This window comes from Ornithorhynchus anatinus, chromosome 5, assembly GCF_004115215.2.
Source record: "Ornithorhynchus anatinus isolate Pmale09 chromosome 5, mOrnAna1.pri.v4, whole genome shotgun sequence".
In the NCBI taxonomy this organism is placed as follows: domain Eukaryota; kingdom Metazoa; phylum Chordata; class Mammalia; order Monotremata; family Ornithorhynchidae; genus Ornithorhynchus; species Ornithorhynchus anatinus.
In genome coordinates this window covers 30,386,780-30,409,561 of record NC_041732.1, presented here as the reverse complement: position 1 = coordinate 30,409,561, position 22,782 = coordinate 30,386,780, and the positions used below count along the sequence as shown (strand labels likewise).

The 22,782-nt window shown below is 39.6% G+C and overlaps 1 protein-coding gene across 2 annotated transcripts in view; it reads right to left on the bottom strand.

Annotated features, from left to right (window-relative positions):
- Nucleotides 1-13,755: 13,755 nt before the first annotated feature.
- Nucleotides 13,756-22,782, bottom strand: part of ASB7 (ankyrin repeat and SOCS box containing 7) — a 44,772-nt gene continuing 35,745 nt past the window's right edge. For both annotated transcript variants that reach the window (XM_029065850.2, XM_029065852.2), the window contains one exon: nucleotides 13,756-17,239. In XM_029065850.2, the coding sequence (XP_028921683.1) occupies nucleotides 17,100-17,239 (140 nt within the window). In that variant the 3' untranslated portion in view covers nucleotides 13,756-17,099. The remainder of the gene's footprint in view (nucleotides 17,240-22,782) is intronic.

The window sequence follows — 22,782 nt, the reverse complement described above, 5'->3', positions numbered from 1 at the left end:
ATAGCAACCTTGCTGAACTAATCACTTAATAGGATGTAATAGGACTGTGTTTGCCATGCCAGCTATCAACTTGCCAGCTAGACCTGGATTAACCTTGTTTTTCTTTTGTGTATGTGTGTGCGTGTGTGTGTGTGTTTTTTCCAGAGACCTGGGATTCGTCTAGGGCTAGTCAATAAAGCAAAGGGAAGATTGTTCACCTCTATGTTAAACTAGAGTACAACTAGGAACATCAGACTGGATGACTTCTAAACTCTACATCTTAGTGAGTGTGCCAGAGTTATATTCATTGATTCTCTCTTTCAATTACATTTATTGAGTGCTTACAGTGTGCACTGTAGTAAGTGTTTGGGGGAGTGCAATACAACAATAGACACATTCCCTGCCCACAGCGAGCTTGCGCAAACACAGTATGGAAAAGTAGTTTCAATGGCTGAGTTATGTGACATAGGACACTTGGATTTTTTTCTTTTTACAATTCTCTCCTTCCCTACCTTTCACCCCTTAGAAATCCCTATTTATGGCCCAAATCTGCAAGGGACAACTCCATATTGAGGTATGTTAGGGAACATTTCTGGATACATACTTAAGCTCTAGTTCAATCAACCAATGGCATTAATTGAGCACTTACTGTATGCAGAGCACTGTACTAAGACCTTGGGAGAGTACAGTACAACAGAGTTGGTAGATATGTTCCCTGCCCACAAGGAGCTAAAAATTGCCTCAAGAATTCCCTGCCTTTAGATTTCATATCTGTGTCTAATTTCATGGGTTTGGGTGAGAGACTTCCTTTCCATGGATCTTTTCCTTCCTTTTTTTTAGTGCCCAGGAAAGGGGGAAAGATATAGGAGTAGGGAGAGGAGCAGCATTACCTAGTGAACCAGAAAGATTTGGGTTCTGATGCCAGCTCCACCACTTGTCTGCTGTGTGACTGTGGGCAAGTCATTTAACCTCTCTGTGCTTCAGTTACCTCGTCTGTAAAATGGGGATTAAAACTGTGAGCCCCATGTGGGACAGATACTATATCCAACCTGATTAACTTGTATCTATCCCAGTGATTAGAAGAGAGCTTGGCACATAGTAAGTGCTTAATAAATACCATCATTATTATTATTATTTAAAATAGAGGGTGGGTCGAATAGAATTTAGGGTGAGTTAAGGTAAGAAAGTGTGATTTATTGAGTTATAATAAAAGGTTTTTGTCCTGACATACATGGCGGCTTTCACTGAAGCTCTCCCAATATAACTCACCGATTGGGAATAGGAAAGACATTTTGAGGGTATAATTATTTTCTAAAATTAATAACCCTATTAAAAAGAATGAGAAGAATTCACACCTCTGATACTAAATCAGTTTGGTGCCTGGGATCTCTAGTTCAAGTGCCTGGCATTTGAATACATATATATTATATGTATATGATATACACACTATCTATATATCTTTGTATAAGTCATTTGTGCTAGAAGATTCAATTTACAGTGAAATATCACATAGAAGCACATGCGTGGCTGAATAGGCAAATGTACGATCTACAGTCCCACACATTGTACATAGAAAAAGACTGTCCCTTGTGTTGTCATGTTTGAAGTTATCAGTGCCTGTTTTCTCTTTGCATTGCTTATGAAACTTTTGTTCAGAAAAAGCAGGTGTTTTCTTGATAGTAGTACATCATGGTGTTCTATCCCTGCAATTAACTCCCAGCAATTAACTCCCAGTTTTCAGTTGGGATAGCAGTATTGCCTAAGGCATGGCTTTACTGTGTCTCCTAAACATTTCTTCTGCATCTCTTGCTTTGGGTTTCTTAAATTGAGCTTCCCTGTCATTCATTTTCCTCACGTATCCCACCCAGCATACCTACACTGAGGTGCACATAGCTTCAACGTTGGAAGTTCTACAACACTTTTGTTTGTGATGTGATCTTGTCGTCTGATAGAGTGTGGCTCATAAATGGTGCTGTGGGAACTGCTCAAGTAGCCAGAAATGGCTCCTATGTGGGGGTCTAGGTCTCACAGTAATACAGCAGGCTCGACAGCACTACAGCTTTGTAGTGTAGGCAGGGAACCGGTACACCAATGCTGTTATATAATAATGTTGGTATTTGTTAAGTGCTTACTATGTGCAGAGCACTGTTCTAAGCACTGGGGTAGATACGGGTAATCAGGTTGTCCCACGTGAGGCTCACAGTTAATCCCCATTTTACAGATGAGGTAACTGAGGCACAGAGAAGTGAAGTGACTTGCCCACAGTCACACAGCTGACAAGTGGCAGAGCCGGGAGTCGAACCCATGACCTCTGACTCTGAAGCCCAGGCTCTTTCCACTGAGCCAAGCATACTCTCCCAAGTGCTTTGTACAGTGCTCTGTGCAAGGAAGCGCTCAATAAATACTATTGTTTGTCGGGAATCTGAAACAATGCTGCCTCCACACTGACAGTCTCCCAAGGAAATGTTGGCCTCCTTGATCCTTTCAATTGTATTATTGAGTATTTACGGTTTACAGAATACTGCACTAACGCTTGGGAGAGTACAGTACAAGAATAAACAGACATATTCCCTGCCCACAACAAGCGTACAGTCTACAAAGGGTAAGAACAATTGTCGGATGTTACTGTGTGCCAGGCACTCTTCTAAGCACTGGGGTAGAAACAAGTTAATCAGGTTGGACACAGTCCGGGTCCCACATGAAGCTCACAGTCTTAACCCCCATTTTACAGATGAGGTAACTGAGGCACAGAGAAGTGAAATGACTTGCCCAAGGTCACACGGCTGACGTGGTAGAGCCGGGATTTGCTATCATTCCTTTGTTGGTCAATGTGCTGCTTAGGTAACAGAAATCAGTGACATGGTTCAGCTCTGTAGTGCTTTTATACATTTTTGGATGTGTGCATGGCTTCAGCACTTAGTACAGTGTTCAGCACATAGTAAGCACTTAACAAATACCATTATGATTATTTTTATTCCCTGATGCAGGCTGCTGCATCACCTCGGTTTTCTTTAGACATGGTCTGGCAGATTCGGTAAATTGGTTTACAGTTATTTGCATGTCTTCTTGGACGTATGCCTCTAGGGCACAGACATCTGCATATAGCAATTCTTGAATGACTATCCCTAGGACTTTGGATGATGTTCAAGTCTGTTATGTTGGAAGAGTTTTCTAAAGGTGCAAAAGTGTTACAGCTGTTACATCTTCCAGCCTGGCTGCAAAGAATAAATTGAACAGGACTGGGCCAACTTCATACTCCTGCTTTACTAACTTGGCAGTGGGGAACGGATCAGACAGGCCTGCTCGGAATGTGATGTGTTTTTGCATTTATTGTGAATGCAAAAAGAACAAGAGGAACGTGCTTCAAATGTTTCTACATTTCTTAAAGTGTGAGTGTGATGGTCAATCTACACCCAACTCGCTCAGGGGGATAGGAAGACAGGGAGTCTTTTGGCTGTTCCTCCCAAAGGAAAACATCATTAAAATAAAGTGTCAGTCACCTGACAGCATCATCTGGATCAAAGCCAGTCACAAGGGAGCATTAGGGAAAAGGAGGAGGGGGCTAGCTAGGGCGAAGACTCCTTTGAGCCATGAGGAGAAACATTCTCCACTTTTCTGGAGATCCAGAAACCCAGGTCCCATCTGCAGAGTCAGCTGAGGGGTCTCCCAGGAAAGGGCTGGGATAAGCACAGAGGAGGAAAACTGGATCGGGATGCTGGCAGATCAGGAAAAACCTCCATGACCATTTCAGGGAAATCAAAGGGTTCTGAGGTGTGGGATAAGTATCTATTTCCTAAGAGGTAAATATTGGTTACCAGTTTTCTTTTAAGTGCTGTTACTCAAATATTAATGCGGTTTTTGATCATTTCTATGCTGAAACCAAAGGGCATTTGGGTCATATTTATATTTTTTGATGAACCTTAACTGCCTCCCTTGGGGATATATTGTTAACTTCTAACTAATTAAAAACCAGCTCAGAGCACCACTAGAGTCTGTGTGAGCAGAGTGTGAGTTGGGGCACTTTCTGCAGGACAGAGTGGGGGACGTGAAAGAGAAATTTCTCCAAGTGTGACTCCAGGGTTTATTTTGGCTAGGGAAAGGATTGGAGTGATCCCTCAACTGCCAGAGGGAGAATGAAGCGACAGACTGTGCAGCTTCCCAAGCAACCATGCTTGGGAAATAAGACGGGAAATAAGATGGATATCGGCCATCTTCTATAAAACAGAAACCGCTGTCAAAACCCTCAGGCTGAGGGAATGAGAACGAGCCTAGGAACATTTGGACATTATTCCTATAAGTAGTTGTAGGCTGTATATATCTTGTGCAGACTGGGCCAGTGTGAGAGGAGGGGACTCTAACAACTGTACCATTAATCCACCACTTGGCTGTCTTTGCTCAAGATTTTGGGAAGCACTTGCAGAGACTACGAATTTAAAAAAAGGAATCCTAAACTGATACTGTCTCTGTGATCGTAAATTTTCATTTGGTTGAGAGTTTTTTTCTTTTAGGGGCTAGAAGTGGGAGTGGTGTTGGTTGATAATAGTTTCTGAAGACCCTATTAAGTTTCTAAAGATTAAGTGTTTTCATAAAATTCACAATTCCCAACATTGGTAGATTATAGTTACTGAGCAAATTGTTTCTTATTGAAATAACAAGAGGGTGTGGTCATGTGAAAGGGAGACAGGATCTTTTTACAACAGAAGGTGAAAGTATACCCTAAAGCCTGGGACTCAGTTTTTTCATATGTAAAATGGGGGTTCTATACCTGTTTTCTTTCCTACTTAGATTAGGAGCCCCATATTGAGTGTTGAGAAGCAGTGTGGCTCAGTGGAAAGAGCACGGACTTTGGAGTCAGAGGTCATGGGTTCGAAGCCTGGCTCGGCCACTTGTCAGCTGTGTGACTTTGGGCAAGTCACTTAACTTCTAGGTGCCTCAGTTACCTCATCTGTAAAATGGTGATTAAGACTGTGAGCCCCAAGTGGGACAACCTGATTATCTTATATCTACAACAGTGCTCGCACATAGTAAGCACTTAACAAATACCAACATTTTTATTATTATTATTATTGTATTGGATGGGGACTGTGTCTGACCTGATTAACTTGAACCTACCCCACAGCTCAGAACAGTGCTTAACATGTAGTGAGTGTTTAACAAATACTACAGCTATTAGTATTAAAGTCCATTCTGACACTCACTGATTATGGAATTTTTCATAAGTCGCTTATTATTTCAGATTTTAACAGCTAACACACCGGTACTGAATGTGCACTAATGGGTATAATATACATTGTTAGGAATTCGTTCTAATAAGGGTGAAAGAGGCAAACAATATGTTCAATACCTTTAATAATAATTAATAATAATTATGGTATTTGTTAAGCACTTAACTATGTGCTAGGCACTGTACTAAGGGCTGGGGTAGATACAAGCAGATCAGCCCGTTTCACGTGGGGCTCACAATCTCAATCCTCATTTTCCAGATGAGGTAACTGAGGCACAGAGCAGTGATGTGATTTACCCAAGGTCACACAGCAGACAAGTGGTGGAGCATGGATTAGAACCCATGACCTTCTGACTCCCAGGCCTGTGCTCTCACCACTATGTACTCTAAATGTAAAACAAAACCAACCAAAACAAAACAAAAAAAAATTATGGCAAAGGCAGAAGTTAAAAACCTGGACCTTTATTGCCAAAACAGAACAGGCTAGATCTTAGTGGTTAAGAATTTTTTCTCCACTTTCAACTTATTAAGATAGGAATCTGACATTTAGATCAGCAGATTAACAAGATGATAATGATTAAAAAGTAGTCTAGCTTTCTGTTTTCTTTTTAGAGCACGGGCCTGGGAGTCAGAAGGTCATGGGTTCTAATCCCACCTCCATCACTTGTCTGTTGTGTGTCCTTGGGCAAATCACTTCACTTTTCTGTGCCTCAATTACCTCATCTGTAAAATGGGGATTGAGACTGTGAGCTCCACATGGGACAGGGACTGTGTCCAAACCAATTTCCTTGTATCCAGCCCAGTGCTTAGTACTGTGCCTGGCACATAGTAAGCACTTAACATAATTATTATTTTTAAGATACTCCAAACTAAAACACACTAAAAGGAAGTTAAGGTTTAATTATCGCTAGGCCAATCATAGACCTGGTTTCAGAGTCCTTTTCACACCTCAGGCTCACTGCTGTCACACATTCGCCCACTGAACAGTGAACTCCAGTTTTTTGAAGCCACTGCCTTATAAGTGGTTTCCTTGTAAATTTTCCATTAACTAGACCACTGTCTGAACAGTATAAACTTCCAGAGTGCCTTTCATCTAGGTGCTCAATTCACAACAGTTTTCCCACCATCTTCTTGGAAGAGATGCATCCTCAACCCCAATTTCGAATGGAAAAATTAAAACATTGCGATAGTGGTTCGTTCACAATTATCCCTAAATTAGCAATAAACTGGCATTAATTGTGGGTCCTCCTTTTTCTGATTATTACATGAGAGAGTTGGTAATGATGAGAAATTGACTAGTGGAACCAATCCATTTCCTGAAACCTTCCTCTCACAGGCAATTCAGAATAATGAGAAGCAGCATGGCGTAGTGGATAGAGCAAGGGCTTGGGAGTCAGAAGGTCATGGGTTCCAATCCCCACTCTGACACTTGTCAGCTGTGTGACCTTGGGCAAGTCACTTCACTTCTTTGTGCCTTAGTTGCCTCATCTGTAAAGTGGGGATTGAGACTGTGAGGCCCATGTAGGACAGGGACTGTAACCAACTCAATTTGCTTGTATCCACCCCAGTGCTTAAAACACTGTCTGAAACATAGTAAGCATTTAATGAATACTATTATTATTATCATTAATAATGAGCCATCATATGTTAAATAGTGTTTGCTTAAAATGCAATCTGCAGACCACTGGTCTATCCCAGGAACTTTCCCATCTGACTGTGGTACAGTGTCAACTCTTCCTTCCCCTGGGATATCCCTGTCCATTCCCAAATTCCTCCCTGTTGATCTGCAGCGTGGCACCTTCGGTTTCTTGCTCAATAGAGGGCAGGAGCATAAATCGTGGAGAGGTGTGGTGGAGGAACAGGATAAGAGAAAGAAGCAGGGACACAGGGATTGAGAGGGTCGTGATGCCTTCAGGGGAACATTCCCACAACAGAAGTTGGGACAGGTGATCTGTAGGACATGTGGTGTTGCTGAAATGCCCGATGTGCCAGTCAGAGGGAAACAAGCTGTGTAAGCCCCCCTCTCTATGTTTGTTATTTTTCTCCAAACACCATGTCCCTCAAATATCTGAGCTTTCCCCCTTAATTATATGGCATGAATTATATAAAGTGTTGAAACAGTGGACAGAAAAACAAGTACAATTAGTTCTCCTATAACCTAGGGGCTGTAGTCTTGCAAAACTATACATTATGGAAAAATTGCTTTGTAGCAGTCACCACGTCCAATGCTGTGAACAAGCCTGCATGTGTACAAACCATTTTTTTTGACACCCCTTTGGACTGTGCCCAAATAGGTTTGCATTGTTAGATGAACTTTCCTAACCGTGTTCTAGCCAACATGTGTAGTGAAAACCTGTGTTATGGCAAAATGGAGTATACCTTAAAAATGATAAATGAGCCAACAATTTTCTTCAACAATGTTGTTTGAAATTTTGATTACATGCATAGCCTGAGTTATGGTGACCCCACAGTATGTGCAACTCAGGGAAACATCCTGTTTCCCTTCCCTTCCCCAGCCCCCCAACTGAGAAAGATCCTAGTGCTGACCTGATCCCTCTTTAAATCCACTCAACACCGGCATTCTCCATTCCTGCTTGTAGTCCCACTTCTCCACTCTGGCCCTAACTCTAGATATAGGGGCCGGGAACGGATTGGGGAAGGAGGAGGCAACAACTGTTTCTCTGGGCTCACGGTCAACAACTTAACATCATCCCACCCCTTTCCCTTGCTTGCTTGTTATCAAAAGGTGGGATGGAGCTACAAACTGGGGAAAGGAAAAAGAAAAGGGTGAGGGGTAAACACGACACGTCAGAGCGAGCCGCACTGACAGCAACAGCAATTGCTCAGAAGTTCTAGATAAAAATAAATAAATTACTGGCTAGGAGGGCTGGGAGGGAGAGGAGGGAGAGGATTGGGCATCCAGGGAAGGATGAGTCAGGGTTTGGGGTGTAGGGGGGTAGGGAAGCTGTGAGAAACAAGGGAGAAGGGACGAACCAAGGGGGAATGGGGAAGAGGGACTTACAATCCAATTTTTACTTACCTATAGGGCCCAGTCATCCTGTCAGGACTGGTTCTTGAAAGGACTGCATGTAAGTCTTTGGAAAAACATACCTCACGATTCATCCATACCTTTAAAGCGACATAACCCGGTTATATGATGGGGCTGTGTCAAGGAACAACTACGTTATGTTCTTCGCAACTGTGGCTGTGTTGCAAAATCTAACGAAACAGAAGAATAAGAATAGACATACAAAAGTCAGTCCACTTCTAAAGTGTAATCACATTATTTTTAACCTGGCCCCTGAATAGAGTACTGCATGCACATGCATATATTGTTAACAGATCACATTAAGCTTAGGAATAGCATTAGTAATTTCTTTTAAACAAAATACCTGGGTCCATAACTCAGGGGTTAGAACACTGCTCTTGTAAAACAGGGGTCGCAAGTTTAAATTCTGCTGGGGCCTGTGTATCTCTGACTTTTCTCCCCGCCCACCCCCAGGCTGTAAGCTCATTGTGGGCAGAGAATGTGTCCGTTTACTGTTATATTGTACTCTCCCAATTACGAGTGCTCTGCACATAGGAAGCACTCAATAAATATGATTGAATGTGGTAACTATAGTAACTATATATGCTCAAGCTACTACCTGTGACCCATAAATAGCAACAATAATAATATTATTGTTAAGCACTTCCTATGTGTCAAGCACTGTTCGAAGCCTGAAGTACATACAAGATAATTAGGTCAGTCCCTGTCCCACACAGGGTTCACAGTCTAAGTAGGAGGGAGAAAAGGTATTGAATCCCCTTTTTACAGATGAGGTAACTGAGGCACAGAGAAGTTAAGTGACTTGCCCAAGGTCACACAGCAGGTACATGGAAGTCGAGATTAGAATCCAGGTTTTCTGATTCCCAGCCCATGCTCTATCCTGCAGGCCACAATCCTTAATAAAATCCACAAAACCCCAAAGACTTGTATTGCTTGATCCAAAGGATGGAACATTTTTTAATTTTTCTGCTGCTCTGGAATCTGGATAAGCAGACAATGTGTGTATGTAGGTTTGTGATCATCAAGTGTATTTGTTAATACACTATACTTGAATAATACGAAAATAGTAGTAAGTAATGCTTGAACATTCTTGGACACTTTTATTTGCAAGGCCAGCAAAAGTTTTACAGAGAAGATAAAGAATTTCATAGATGCATTCAATAACATGAGCATGACAATATTAATATAGGAAGTGTGGCTTGTGCTTAAACTGAAAACCTGTATGGCCAGTTTCCAAAAAATATCATCTGCTGCAAGAAGCAAGTGAAAAGCCTGCTTCTTAATAAGTAAAAAAATATTAAATGATATCGGGAAGCGATTTAGAAGAAAGCCTAAAGGAAAGCCCTTCCTAGGCAGGCTTAAGGCTGCGGCTCACAATTTTTGAATCCTGGACTGAAATACACCCAGTTCTCCAAAGACATAAGGGTTGCATTTTTGCAAAACCCCACCTTACTGAAACTCACACTGTAGTACTCACCCATTTCAATTCAGTATGAGAGCACACACATAGTTTCTTCGATAACGCAGCACTCCGAGCTCAAGTGTTGCCGGAAGAATCTTCCCTAATCATTTCTAGCCAAGGCTTGTATCGAAAAAATGCAGTGACAGAACTGAGTGTACATGGAAAAGGTTTGAGTTTGAGCAGATAGAGCAAAGCGGTATTAGGTTTACATTAACTACTGTGGGAAATGTGTATACCTAGGTACAAAGAAACCCTGCAGAGGTCTTGCCTTCACACTGAATGAACTAAAGTTGCTATTAGATTAGAACAAGGATTTTTCCTCAGGAGAGTGAAGTTGGGGCACTTTAAACCACTGAATTAGGTCTAAAATTACTAGCCGTGCAATGTCTTTTATGAGCCAAAGCAAACATGGGAGGAAAAACTACAGCCAGGACTCGGTGGAGGCCCCAGCGATCATGGCTGAACCAAAGACCCAAAGAAGATAATAATCAAAGCCGGGATTTAATTAGTACACATATTGGAAGGGATTACAAGAGAAAAATAACACTAAATTCGAGGTTTTCAAGGTAATACTTAAGTCAGAGGTTCCAGAATGCCCAAACCATGGGAAAAGTTGATTACCAGAAGCCAGACACCTCATGTATTAGCCACGCAGCAGACTGAGAGCTTGTTTTGGAAAATGGCTGGATTAAGGGCCATTAAGGGCTAAAATAACCTCCAAATTAACTTGCCCTAGTTTCCTTTTTACCCTAGATAAAGCTCAGATTGAGAGGCAGGCATACTTTACAGCCGAAAGTTCGCTTCTGGCAGGGTCTCAGCAGCACGGTAGAAACAAGCTGTCTTTTCTTAGCTCCCTCTCCCCCCTGATCCCAAGGAACTCTCAGCCTCACCTACCAGAATTGCTGGGGTTTTCCCACTATTGTTGGAGGAAGCAATTCCCTCTCAGAAGGTCCCAATGGCTTCTAGGAAGAGCAGGAGAAACCAGCACCCTCTCACCCCATGGGGCTTGTTTGTCCAAGCTTTCTTCCCTATAAGACCTCCTTAGGATTTCAAACCACCCTCCTCAGATGGTGGCCTTGTTTGTTAACAGCCCCTCCTAACTAAAGAACCAGAGAAATACCCATTAAATCAACCTACCACTCCCTGCCCTTCACAAAATGAAGTTCTTTGCAAGTTGAGGCAGATCCCCAAATGCGTCTCCTGGAAACTTATTCAAGTAGACATAAGTAGCCTTGAGTCTCAAGGTGGCTAAAGGCATTAGCCTAAGCAAAATACCACACCACTGGACTCCGGGATCAAACTCTACCGGTAGGGTTTGGACCCTAGTAAAGGTTTAGAAGTGATTAATGCTCAATTGTGGGGAGAAAAAATAAGGAGTAGGAGGGGTGAGAAAAATCTGCATTCCTAAAGAGCCAAATGGTCTATTCCAGTAACTATGTCCAAGAACTTTAGCTTTTTGTATTTGTAAAAAAATGTTGAACATTGACTTTAAAACTATCAGTGAGGAAGAAAAGCAGCCAGCCAACAGTCAAACAACTAGCAGCTGCAGGAAAGAACTAAAACCACTTGCCAGATAAAATAGGAAATGCCTACAGCTGAATTGCTCTTTTCAGGTTAGTCCCATAGCGTGCATGTTTAGTGTATAATTCAGGATTTCACAATTTCAAATGATTGGCATTGTCTAAACTCTGCTGTCAACAGAATTTGCTGATGCAAAACAATGGTTTCATAGGAAAATATGATCCAGTAGGTGATATTGCTTAACCCAGATCACAATTAGTGTTGTATTAGTGCTATCTTCAAACCAGTTTTCCAAATTAAAAATCCACTTGGTATTGTCAAGTTGTACTTGGTTAAGTGTTCCTTTCAACTTAACAAGATAATCAAATCTCAAACAATTTTGGAATTATAAACTGCATTAAGTAGAAATGTGATTGCAGATGTTCTTACAGAAAATTTTAGAATCATAGTACTATAACATAAGACAAATAATTTGCCATAGTAAGATCTGTTTTAGGAAATTTGGATAAAACACTGTACGGTCATCAAGCCAATCCCTAATGATAATGATGGTACTAAATGCTTATAATGTGTCCAGCATTGGGCTCGGCACTGGGGCTACCCCTGGTGGTTTTTAACAACAAAAAATCATCAGCTCTGTTTGTTGTGGATATCTTGGGCCTCTGCTTTTCAATCAGTGAAACTAGACTAGTGGTATTTTACAGTACACCAAACACCTTCCATCAAGGAAGGATAAAAGAAACCATATGCTTGTGATTTAAAGAGATTTATTCTTATTAGTTTGCTTTGTTTGTGTTACGAATTGTTGGAATTTCCTTCTTTGGGCTCATCATCAGTTATTCCTTCTTTCTCTCATCACAGGATCACCTAAAGGGATGCTTTAAGCAAACACAGGGTTGTAAGAAGACTGGTTTAAATAATCATTTGCCCAAAGACAGGGGACTGCACCTAATGACCCATTGCAGTCTCTCCTAAGTTGAGGATCTACTATAATTGATAGCTTGATTCATTGAATAGACTGGTTTGTAATTCCAAAATTTGTGAATTTAACATATTGAAATCATGACTAACACAGATTGGAAAATTCAAGGAGATAACTTTTTTATAATATGCATTAAATGCTACATTCTATGTACTGTACTGGGGTGGTGGGTTGATACAACCTTATCAGGTTGGACACAGTCCCTGTTGCCTCACTGGGCTCACAGTCTGAATCCTCCCTTTTACAGATAAGGTAACCAAGGCACAGAAGTGAAGTGACTTCCCCAAGGATACACAGCAGACGAGTGGTGAATCTGGAATTAGAACCCAGGTCCTTCTGACTCCCAGGACTAGATTCTATCCACTAGGCCACAATACCTCTCTGATGGCTGATTTCTGCCTACAGTTCAAAATTTAAGAGAAAATAAAAAATGCTGGTATAGTTCTGTTAAATCACATCTTTGTAATATAACAGGGTGGAAATGCAAAAAACAGGTCCATTAATTTTGGAAATTATCAACCTAGTGTGAGCATCATTTAGATTATTAGCTCCATGTGGGAAAGGGACTGTGTTCAACATGATTATCTTGTATCTACCCCAGGACTCAGTACAGTGCTTAGCATAAAACGTTTAACAAGTACCATAATAATGATAAACATTTAACTCTGAAGTGTTCAGTCAAACTTCCAAATAATTTCACTGTTTTCCCAATAAAATGTTCTTGTTAATCACTTAGAATAGTTTCATTTGTCCCATTCTTGGATTATGGTGAGTCTGACACTGTATCCATTTAATACAGAATGTTTTATTATGGGTATGGGGTGTGGGTGGGGGGGTGAGGGGTGGGTCGTGTGTGAGTGTGGTTTCTCCCTTTTACAGATGCTAAAATGGTAAATAAAACACACAACTTCAGCAGCAGTCTTCAGCAAAAACAAAATGAATTGGATGAATTGGTTCAAAGTCATGAGTTCTAGCTGTCAAAATCAAATTGTGTTTGTAGCATAAGGAGGTTGGGTGAGGTCAAGGAGTTGTTATTTTGCCTCTATCTCCTCCAGGCCTAATAAACTACCTCAAACTAATTAACTTGGCTTAAGACATCTTTCTCTGTGTTAAGCAATGTGTGGGCCAAACTGTGCCCTCATTCTGGGTGTGGCATGTATGAAATAGATGGCTGAATTTGGCCCAGACAGTTTAACGCTAAGTCAGCTTTTCGACAGTTGCGAGAATTTTAAGGTGTTTTGTTGTTTGGCGATTGCATTTTTCATTTAGAGGGAATGGGATTTGACAAACCAATTTATTGTGTTGGGTCCCATTACATCATGACTATCGACAGATTAGTGATAGTTCCTGTGCCACTTTGTCAGTCACAATTTCAATTTAGCCAGGATATTGGTGTCCAAATGCCAGTTTGTTTCTTCGATATATATTACCGAGTCTTTTGGGGGGTGGTTTGTCGGGGGGGGAGGGAGGCGGGGGGAAAGGAGATAATACAAAGACACTGACATGTTAATTCAAACAAGAAATAAATAGAACAAAGCTTCAGTGTTTTTTAAACCAGGTTTAAATTTTTTTAAAATTCAAACTGACCCAAAGCAAAACTTACATTACAAAGGAAGAACAAAATACATTATGATACTGATAACACACAAGGAGTTACATGGAAGCTAAGTTTGTGGACAAATTGGAAGTTATTCCTATCCCAATTGCATTTTGGGCAACTTTGCAGAAAGTTACGATTTCATTTTCCTTATGGTCCACTCTGACAATCAAGCTACACATTCTCTTCTGTTTCAGGGTGTGTATATGACAAATAAATCATGCTAATCATCTTTGTCCAGATGTGCACCCCTGCTACTTCCAACTCTGGCCAGAATATTAAACTCTCTAGCTAGAGTGCTGTTTCAAGCATGAATGATAACAAATTAGAAACCAAAACAGTCAAAAGCCTTTCAAACTAACAAGTATGGTCTATTATGTAGTAAATAGTTTAGAAATATGGGAATTAAATAATCTAAAAAAACCCCTTTTATTCTGCTGTACATTTATAACACAAATATTTACAAAAAACTTTTCTGCTTTGTTTTCAAAGGATGAGGTTTGCAGTTCATTGATGATCATAATCTTACTTCCCTGTTTCTTTGGTGTATTTGCCAAATATATATTTAAAAGGTTTAGTATAAAGTTCAACAACAAATTCAAAAGAAAATATGAAGATCAGCTACAATTTTGATATGTTTCTCAACTTAAGTAGTCAAGATTCTCAAACCACCCAATCAGTCCGGTCTATGAAAATACTTGTTCTTTGTACCCATTATATGTGACAACAGAATAACTCTATGTTAATAAATTCTAAATTCAGGGTTGAATTTTAAATCAGTGTACTTTCACCAACTATTCACCTCTACAAATTTTAGATACTGTTAAGGGTGGTATGAAATTGGGATTTTATTAACAAAAATAAAATAGCGTTCTTTTAAATTACCAAAATAATCAAGCCTCAAACAATAAATACTGGAATTATACATTTCTTCATTAAATATAAATTTAATTACCAGGAAGATCTCATAAATTTTCTGAAGTCACAGCAGCAATACAGAACAAATAATTTGCCTTAATCTGATCTATTTGGAACTCCCTTACTAAAATCCAGTGGCTAAATCATCTTAGATGGTGATGTAATTTTCATACAGACGAGGGGAGAAAACTGTCTCAAACAGAATTTTTAAAATCGCGTTACTAAAAAGATTAAAACAATCGTTAACTTTATTGCTCAGGAATGTAAATAAATTTAGAGGGAAAGGGTGCCAGTTTACTGTTACCTCATCTCATCGTGCTTAGGTCTGCTAACGTCTTGAGTAAGCACTGTCATGTCCACTCCACACCCACTGATGAGGCCCTGTAATGACTACGGAAATACAAGAGTCCCTACCTCACTTCACTAAAGTGCCTCCACCCTGACCTAAGAATTAGCTGGAAGGAGGGAAAGGCAGTCCCGCCTCCACCATATAGGCCCCAGTGTGGGCCTCTTAATGGATACTGTTTTGGGGAGGTGTTCGCTTAATCTCTAGGAAAAAAGAACTAATCGCCAGTTCATTTCACATCAGGTGCCAGTGATAATTGACAGTCATTACTGAACTAGAACAAATTCGAACTCAGGCCCAGGAATTGAAGAGCTCCTTGGGTCCTATTACCAATCCCCAAGCCCACCCTCTCTCGGAAGAAATTTATTTTTTGAAGTCCCGCACGCCGCCTGGGGAGATTAACCAACTCCAGATTTAAGGCAGGTTTTAAAAAAATACAACTCCTGGCTCTAGGAAGGATTCATGATTTAATATTGTTAAGCCATCCCCAGCCATTCCGACATTTGTTCATTTAAAACTGACGACAAGGGCAGCCAAGAGAATCTTTCAGTCCTTCAAATTCTATTAAATTAATAGCCAATAGCTAAATTTTGTAAAGGCTCCAAAAGCACTGGGAAAGGAGGCACCACTGGCATTTAAAAAGGTCTTATGAAGCTAATGTGGTGACAAAGCAAGGGCAGAACACATTTCGAGGGACATCACCTTGGACCAAAGATTTCCTTGGAAATCTGGCCAATAGTTAGACATTTTATCGTGTCTTAAAAGTGTTTACATTTAAAAATGCATCCTGGCAACTTCAGAAAAAGAAATCACGTTGTCCAACTAATAAAGATCAACAAATTTTGTATAATTTCAAGTTAAAGTTCCTATTAATTTGAAGTTGAGAAGTGTTGTTTTCCCAACATTGTATTGAAAAATATATATATAAATTTAGCAAATATACATCCCTAAGAAATTTTATCCCTCAAAGGAAACATCTGAAACCATCCCAGAGTATTTAGCCACATTAGAGCAAAATGGTATCACATTCTGGACATTTTTAGAGCATATTAAGCCTACCAACATGGATGTGGTAATTTCTGTTAAAAGCGAAATAACAAGTTACACATTCATGATAGACAGTGCTTATAATGGAAACTACAACTGATTTTTTATGGTATCATGGCATAAACACAAAACTAACATGGCAGTTTCCATTTTCACAGACATGTTGAAGCTGGCTTTGGAATGATGAATGTTACATTAAAACAATGGATAAAATACACCAGAAAGATTATTGCACCAGAGGCACTGTTTTAGAAACAGAAAATATTGGCTTTAAAAAGTAAAATTTGTTTCCCATTAAATTTTTTTTTTTTAAAAGATTAGCTAGACACAGAGAGAAAATGAGACACCATGTCTCTGGGTAGCCGTTGTTAAAAATAATAGCTAAAAACAAGAGCACACTAACAGGAAAACTGAGGTACTAGTAATCTGAGGTACTAGTTTTATGAAATCTGAGCTTCAATAATTAGGAAAAGAAAAGTATAAAATAGCCAATTTGTACTCATTAAAAATGAATGGGGTAACTGCATTTCTTTTAAAATTTCATATGGAATTTTTCTGTATATTCCAAGACACCCTATTTAAAACTGTGCCTCCAAACCTCACTTTGCTTAACAGCTTCTCAGCTGGTTTACTATACCACGCGTGCCAATGAAAACCATAAACTCTCTGAAAAGGGTAGATTCTCTATTTCAAATCGGCACACTTCATTTTAAAAAAAGTTTTCTCACCGTAATTTTGTATACAAAGCTTGGACCTTGCAAATTTGGACCAAAACCCAATTTAAGACCTTTTAGGATGAAGTATTAAAAAGACCCCACAATGAAAACAAATGGACAAAAAAACCCAAAAGTGTATACCTGCCTTCTGACTTCACAGCAATCAGAAATTGCATAGGATATACTTTGTGCAAGGCAACAGGCCTCTTAAGTATCTGAAATATAACTCCTAATCTTGCTCACAAAGTTCTGTGGATATCAGATATCATCAAATTTGTGTTTTAAGTAGTCTTTCATGACCTTGGCAATTGGTAGTTCATCAAGAAGCTTTAGGTTTTGAAGGCCTATACAATGGCGAATTTTAATTCGGCACAGGTCTTGCAAGTTTCTGGGCTGCCCTAAAAAAAAAAAAAAGGAAGAGAGAAGAGGTTACAAAACAAAAGGAACAAGATTCTTAGGAAATATTTTTCCCTTTGATTCATGTCTTTTATTCTTCTAGTTGGACTAAAAAGGGGAAAAAAGCATACTTGGAATAATATTAATCTTCAAAATCGCAATATAATGACAGTTTCCATCCATTTTGAAGTTCACTGTTCACTCATCATGCCTAGTGGGCTGTAATATTTTTGACAGTTTATGCATATGCTGATTTCAGTTTCAAAATGCTCAAAAAAGGGTATTTGACTGTAATATAAGGGCTTCTATAAAGTACACAAGTCTCTGCTTACCTTCCTGGCAAGGAGAGTGAAACAACACTCTAACTGAGAATGGCATCAACTTTTTTTTTCCTTCTGACAGTCCAAGTCATTTTTCTTAGTCGTGCAGTGAATGACTAATCTCCTTGGTAATAGAGTCCAAAAGGATCAATCACTTTTGTGTCTTGCAAATCAGAAAACCGAGCTCGTCAATATACAAATCTCAGAATGGCAGCTTCACCCAGGGTCAGACAGGCTTGGGAATTCTTACTGGGAAATCCCCGATGGAACACAAGAATGGGGGGAGGGAATGTGCAGTTTTGAGAAGTGGAAGTTTTCTATTCGATGGCTTGGGTGGCAGGACCCTGATGCCCTTACAGATCTCCTTCATCACGAACTTGTTGTGGCTTCTGAACTTGGTCTTCTACGCCGTATTTGTTCATCTTTCCTATGGTGTCTCCCACTAAAAATGTTTCCCCCACCTTATTTTTAGATTAGGATTTAGGGACTGTTTAATTTCCATCTGTACACTTTTTCCCCAGGATTTAGTGCAGTGCACCGCACAAAGTAAGCATTTAATAAATGCTATTATTATTTCTCCTCCCAGATCACAGCTCTCTGACTCTGAGCAAGGATCCACTCTGAGCCAGATGTGCTTCCAGGGATCCTTATAAACCTGCGGGGACTACCTCGAAACCCCAGTAGCCCAATCCAGGCTTCATTTCATCTCCAGAAACCAACTGGTAGTATTTACTGGCCACCTTGCCTGCCCCTACCTTACGTCCCTGATCTCCTACTACAATCCAGCCCACACACTTCACTCCTCTAATGCCAACCTACTCACTGTACCTCGATCTTGTCTATCGAGTCACTGACCTCTCATTCAGGTTCTACCTCAGCCTGGAATGCCTTCCTCACCTTCCAAGCCTTACTGAAGGCACGTCTCCTCCAAGAGGCCTTCCCTGACTAGGCCCTTATTTCCTCTTCTACCACTCTGTTCTGCTTCCCTCCTGTACTTGGATATGCAGCCTTTATTCACCACTCTCAGTCCTATAGCACTTACGTATACATCTGGAATTTATATTAATATCTGTCTCCCCCTCAAGGCTGTAAATTTGTTGTAGGCAGGATACATCTCCACCAACTTTGTTATACAGTACTCTCCTAAGCACTTAGTACAGGGCTCTACGCTCAGTAAGCACTCAAGAAATATGACTGATTGGATGAATACAACAGAACTAGTAGACATGATTCCTGCTCTCAAGGACCCTTTAGTGTAAGGGTTGGCTTTAAAATCCAACTACTGTTATCCTAATCAAGATTTGATAGAACTACACAGTAAATATTACATGTGATTTAATCTTCATAATATCAACATATATTTCCAAACTAATCACCAGGTAAGACCAGGAAGATGCTTGTGATTAAATTGCCTTGACGTATGTGGGAGCCCTGGTCACAGTGTATACTTTACACTATTATTCCATAGATCACCTGTCATGAATAGAATACATTATGCCCACTTGTCATTTTCAACAGTTGTTGAAATGAACTTTTGCCGGTACCAAAGTTTTAAAAGGCAAACTTAAGGGAAACCATCATTAAGGCAAGATCACCAGATTTCCAGCTTCCTAAAATGCAATAAGGAGTGGGACTTTAGAAGGAGGCTATGCTCTAAATTCGTTGTGGGCAGGAAATGTCTACCGACTCTTCTATAATGCTAGTCTGTACTCTCCCAAGTGCTTAGTTCAGTGCTCTGCACACAGTAAGTGCTCAACAAATACCATTGATCGAGTGATTGGTAAAGGAAAGATAAATGGGAAGAAAGGTGGGAAAAGGGGAAAGGGCCTACCAATCTTAAGCAACAGCAGTTGCTCACTCAGGTCCTTTATGCAAGTTCAACAGATGCTAACCATTGTCCCTGCCTGGGCAATATACAGCAACCTGGGTGGTTTCTTCATTTCACTTCTCTTGCTGCCATCACCCTATTCCTCAATCAGATGAGGGAGGAGCTCTAATTGTCCCTTCAGGGGCCTTTTCGACAGTGAGAAAGAACTCCAAAAATCATGATCACTCCACCTAAACATAGAACTTCTGATCACTTAGGTTTAAGGCATAAAAGTTGATGAAGGCTAGCTACGAAGCAGAAAAATCAATCTTCTGGTTTCTCCTTAATACCACATTTGAACAATTCGTGGCTCTAACATGAAAAGAAAATAGGTAAAATTGGGGCTGCAGGCTTATCTAGCCACTTTGGGAGTTAACTAGTTAAAGCTTGAATGCTCAAACATTCTTTATTTTATTGGTAGGGAGGCATTTTTAAAAGTTTTGCTGCTAAGATTTTCTTTGGCATCCTTTTCATGATAAACATAGCTGCACATTAGTAGTGAATTTTCTTCAACTAGCTGAGATTTACATTGCATGAGTGCAATTCTAATGAATGCACATACTCATGTCTAATGCAGGTGGGAAAGGTGTCTCATTTCAAAATCCAATGTTAGTATTCTGCATTTTTTAAAATTAATGTACCGGACAACTTTAAAAAGACAGAAAAAGTGAGGGTCGGAGTTACCAAAGACCATGATCAAAATTTTGACATTCCCCCCACATAAACCCAAAAATTTCTGGGAAGGTGTAAACTTTGAGCAATTCCAAGGTGCAGCACCACTGGCTACATATAATATTAATAATAATAATAATGGTATTTATTAAGCACTATGTTCCAGGCACTGTACTAAGCATTGGGGTGGCTACAACCAAATCGGGTTGGGCACAGTCTGGTCCCAGATGGGGCTCACAGTCTCAATCCCCATTTTATAGATGCTGTAACTGAGGCCCAGAGACATTAAGTGACTTGCCCAAGGTCACACAGCAGACTAGTAGCGGAGCAGGGACTAGAACTCCATGCATGACCTTCTGACTCTGAGGCTCGTGTTCTATCTACTGCACCATGCTGCTTCTCTATTTAGTGGTTGTTGAGTGTCTTGGGTCAAGTCTTAAAAATTCCAGGGTTATTGATGTATTTGCGATTTATCAGGTTTAGTATCGGGAGTACTTTAGACATTCTCATTGCATCTGAATGAAAAACTGAGATGGAAATTAAGGATTCTAGGTCAATGGCAATGAAGCTTAATTTGTGAAAAGTAAATGTTACTGTTAGCTGGCCAAAAAATGATAAACTAAATGATGAATGACGTTGTGGATAATACTAAGTGTCATCAGCTGCATTATACTTTAGAGAGAATATTTAAGATACGCACTTGAGGTTATTTTTTCCTTTAATAAAAATAAGGTTGCAGGAATTTAAAAAGAAATGGAAAAAATTCCCCAAACCAGAAGTCTGGCAGAAAAAAGGGAATGACATTCCAACATGACTCCTTTAGAAACTCCCTGCCCAATGATTTGATTTAATCACAGAATAACAGCAATTAAATGCAGCAGACATGTCAGTTATAACACTAATTCTATCCCAGTACCGAAGAAAAAAAGTATACACTATCACATTAACATCACACTCCAAATTAACTTCTAGTTTACATTCATGATGGTCGGTCTTAGCACACACTGTAAATTTCAAGCTTCCTTTTACTGGGGCAGGTCTAAATCTTGCTATGAGGCTAATTTAATTTGGGATCGGGTTCTTTTTCCTTAACTGTGTTGGGCAAGTTATTAAATTTTATTTTCCAGAAGTCTAAAAACCTTAAATTTATGAATGCTATTCTGTGTTTGCTTTCTGCACTTATTTTTAACGGCATACTGTATTGTTTCTATTTTCCATCCTTGCAAATGAAAGCAAGAAACAAAACCACAGAGATTCAACTAATACCATTTTTATATATATCCGTGGATGATGTTTGCTTCTCTAATTGCCACGGGTGCAGTTTTATTAGGTTCTAGACCTCTCTCCTGTCTAGAGAATGTGGACACTTCTGTGGAAAGTGCAGTTTTATCTGGCAAGTCTTCAATAATAACAAGACTTAGCAACTTTATAGCTCTTTGCTATTTCAAAGTGCTTCTGAAACACTAATTAGTTAATCCTCCAAACATCCTTCTGAATATTATACCTATTTTTTACAGTTGAGGAAACAAACACAAAGAGGTTAAGTGACTTGCTCAAGGTCACACACAGCATCGTGACTGAGCTGGTATTAAGGTTCAGCATTCCTCGTTCATGCCTGACTTTGCCGTTAAATATAAGTGCAAAAATGTCAATGTCCTCTGAGTTCTAATTCCCTAACACAACTGTAGCCATCAAAATGACAACCCCCAAATTGAAAACATCCAAAGAGTTTATCAAAACTTCATAGATCCAATGAAGGTTTTACAGAATTCCCTATTAATCAATTATTTTTTCTTATCGATGAGAGCTTCCTTCTACAGTCTTTCCTCCTAAGGCCTGATTCATTCAAAAGACACATAGTTTCTGGGACAAGATAATTCATATCCAGTAATTTTGTTTTCTGAAACATCTTTTATCACATCACTGCATCAGTTAGGCAGCAATAAGAGGAACTTTTTATACAGAGAGATGTAGCAGTAATGAAAGACATACAAGAAAGAAAATGATCTATTTCTATACAAAAATAGTGTAGAAATTTTTTAAGGGGATATAGAAGAGGCAATGGAATTTAGGAGAATTTATACAATTATCAAATTGAAATTTTCCAAGAATTTTTAGAAGTTGTGAACAAATACATTCCTTATCTATTTTACCGATATAATGCCAAGCATGCCTTTTGAAGAAACACTGTTAGTGATGGAAGGCTAACTAAAGTTAGACAAGCACAGTAATTCCTTTGTTATGGGACAGAATACATGGATTCTTTCTTGAGCAGGAGTGCTGGATGGAAGTTTCTTACAAAATTAATCCCTGGACTCTTTCACAACATAGCAGTTTGCATGATGCAAAGCAAAATAAAGTTCTTATTAAGGAGTCCAAAGAGGGGAAACAGAGATAACTTAAGGAAGGCTTAAGATTCCTTGAATTATTTGGTTGGCAGAAAACTCCAAGGCAATCCTTTCAACACGTTTAAAAAAAGTTGTGTAACAAGGAGGGATATTATTTATTGAGCACCTACTGAGTGTAATGGACTATATTAAATGCAACAATTCAAGGCAATGTTTGTTTGGCAGCTTGCAAAGGCCAAAGGCCACATTATGAATAAAAATTAGGTTGGAATCACTTGGAAGAAATAAGATCCCTTGCATTCAGCATTTTTGCAAGATAAAGATCCCTTACCCGTAAA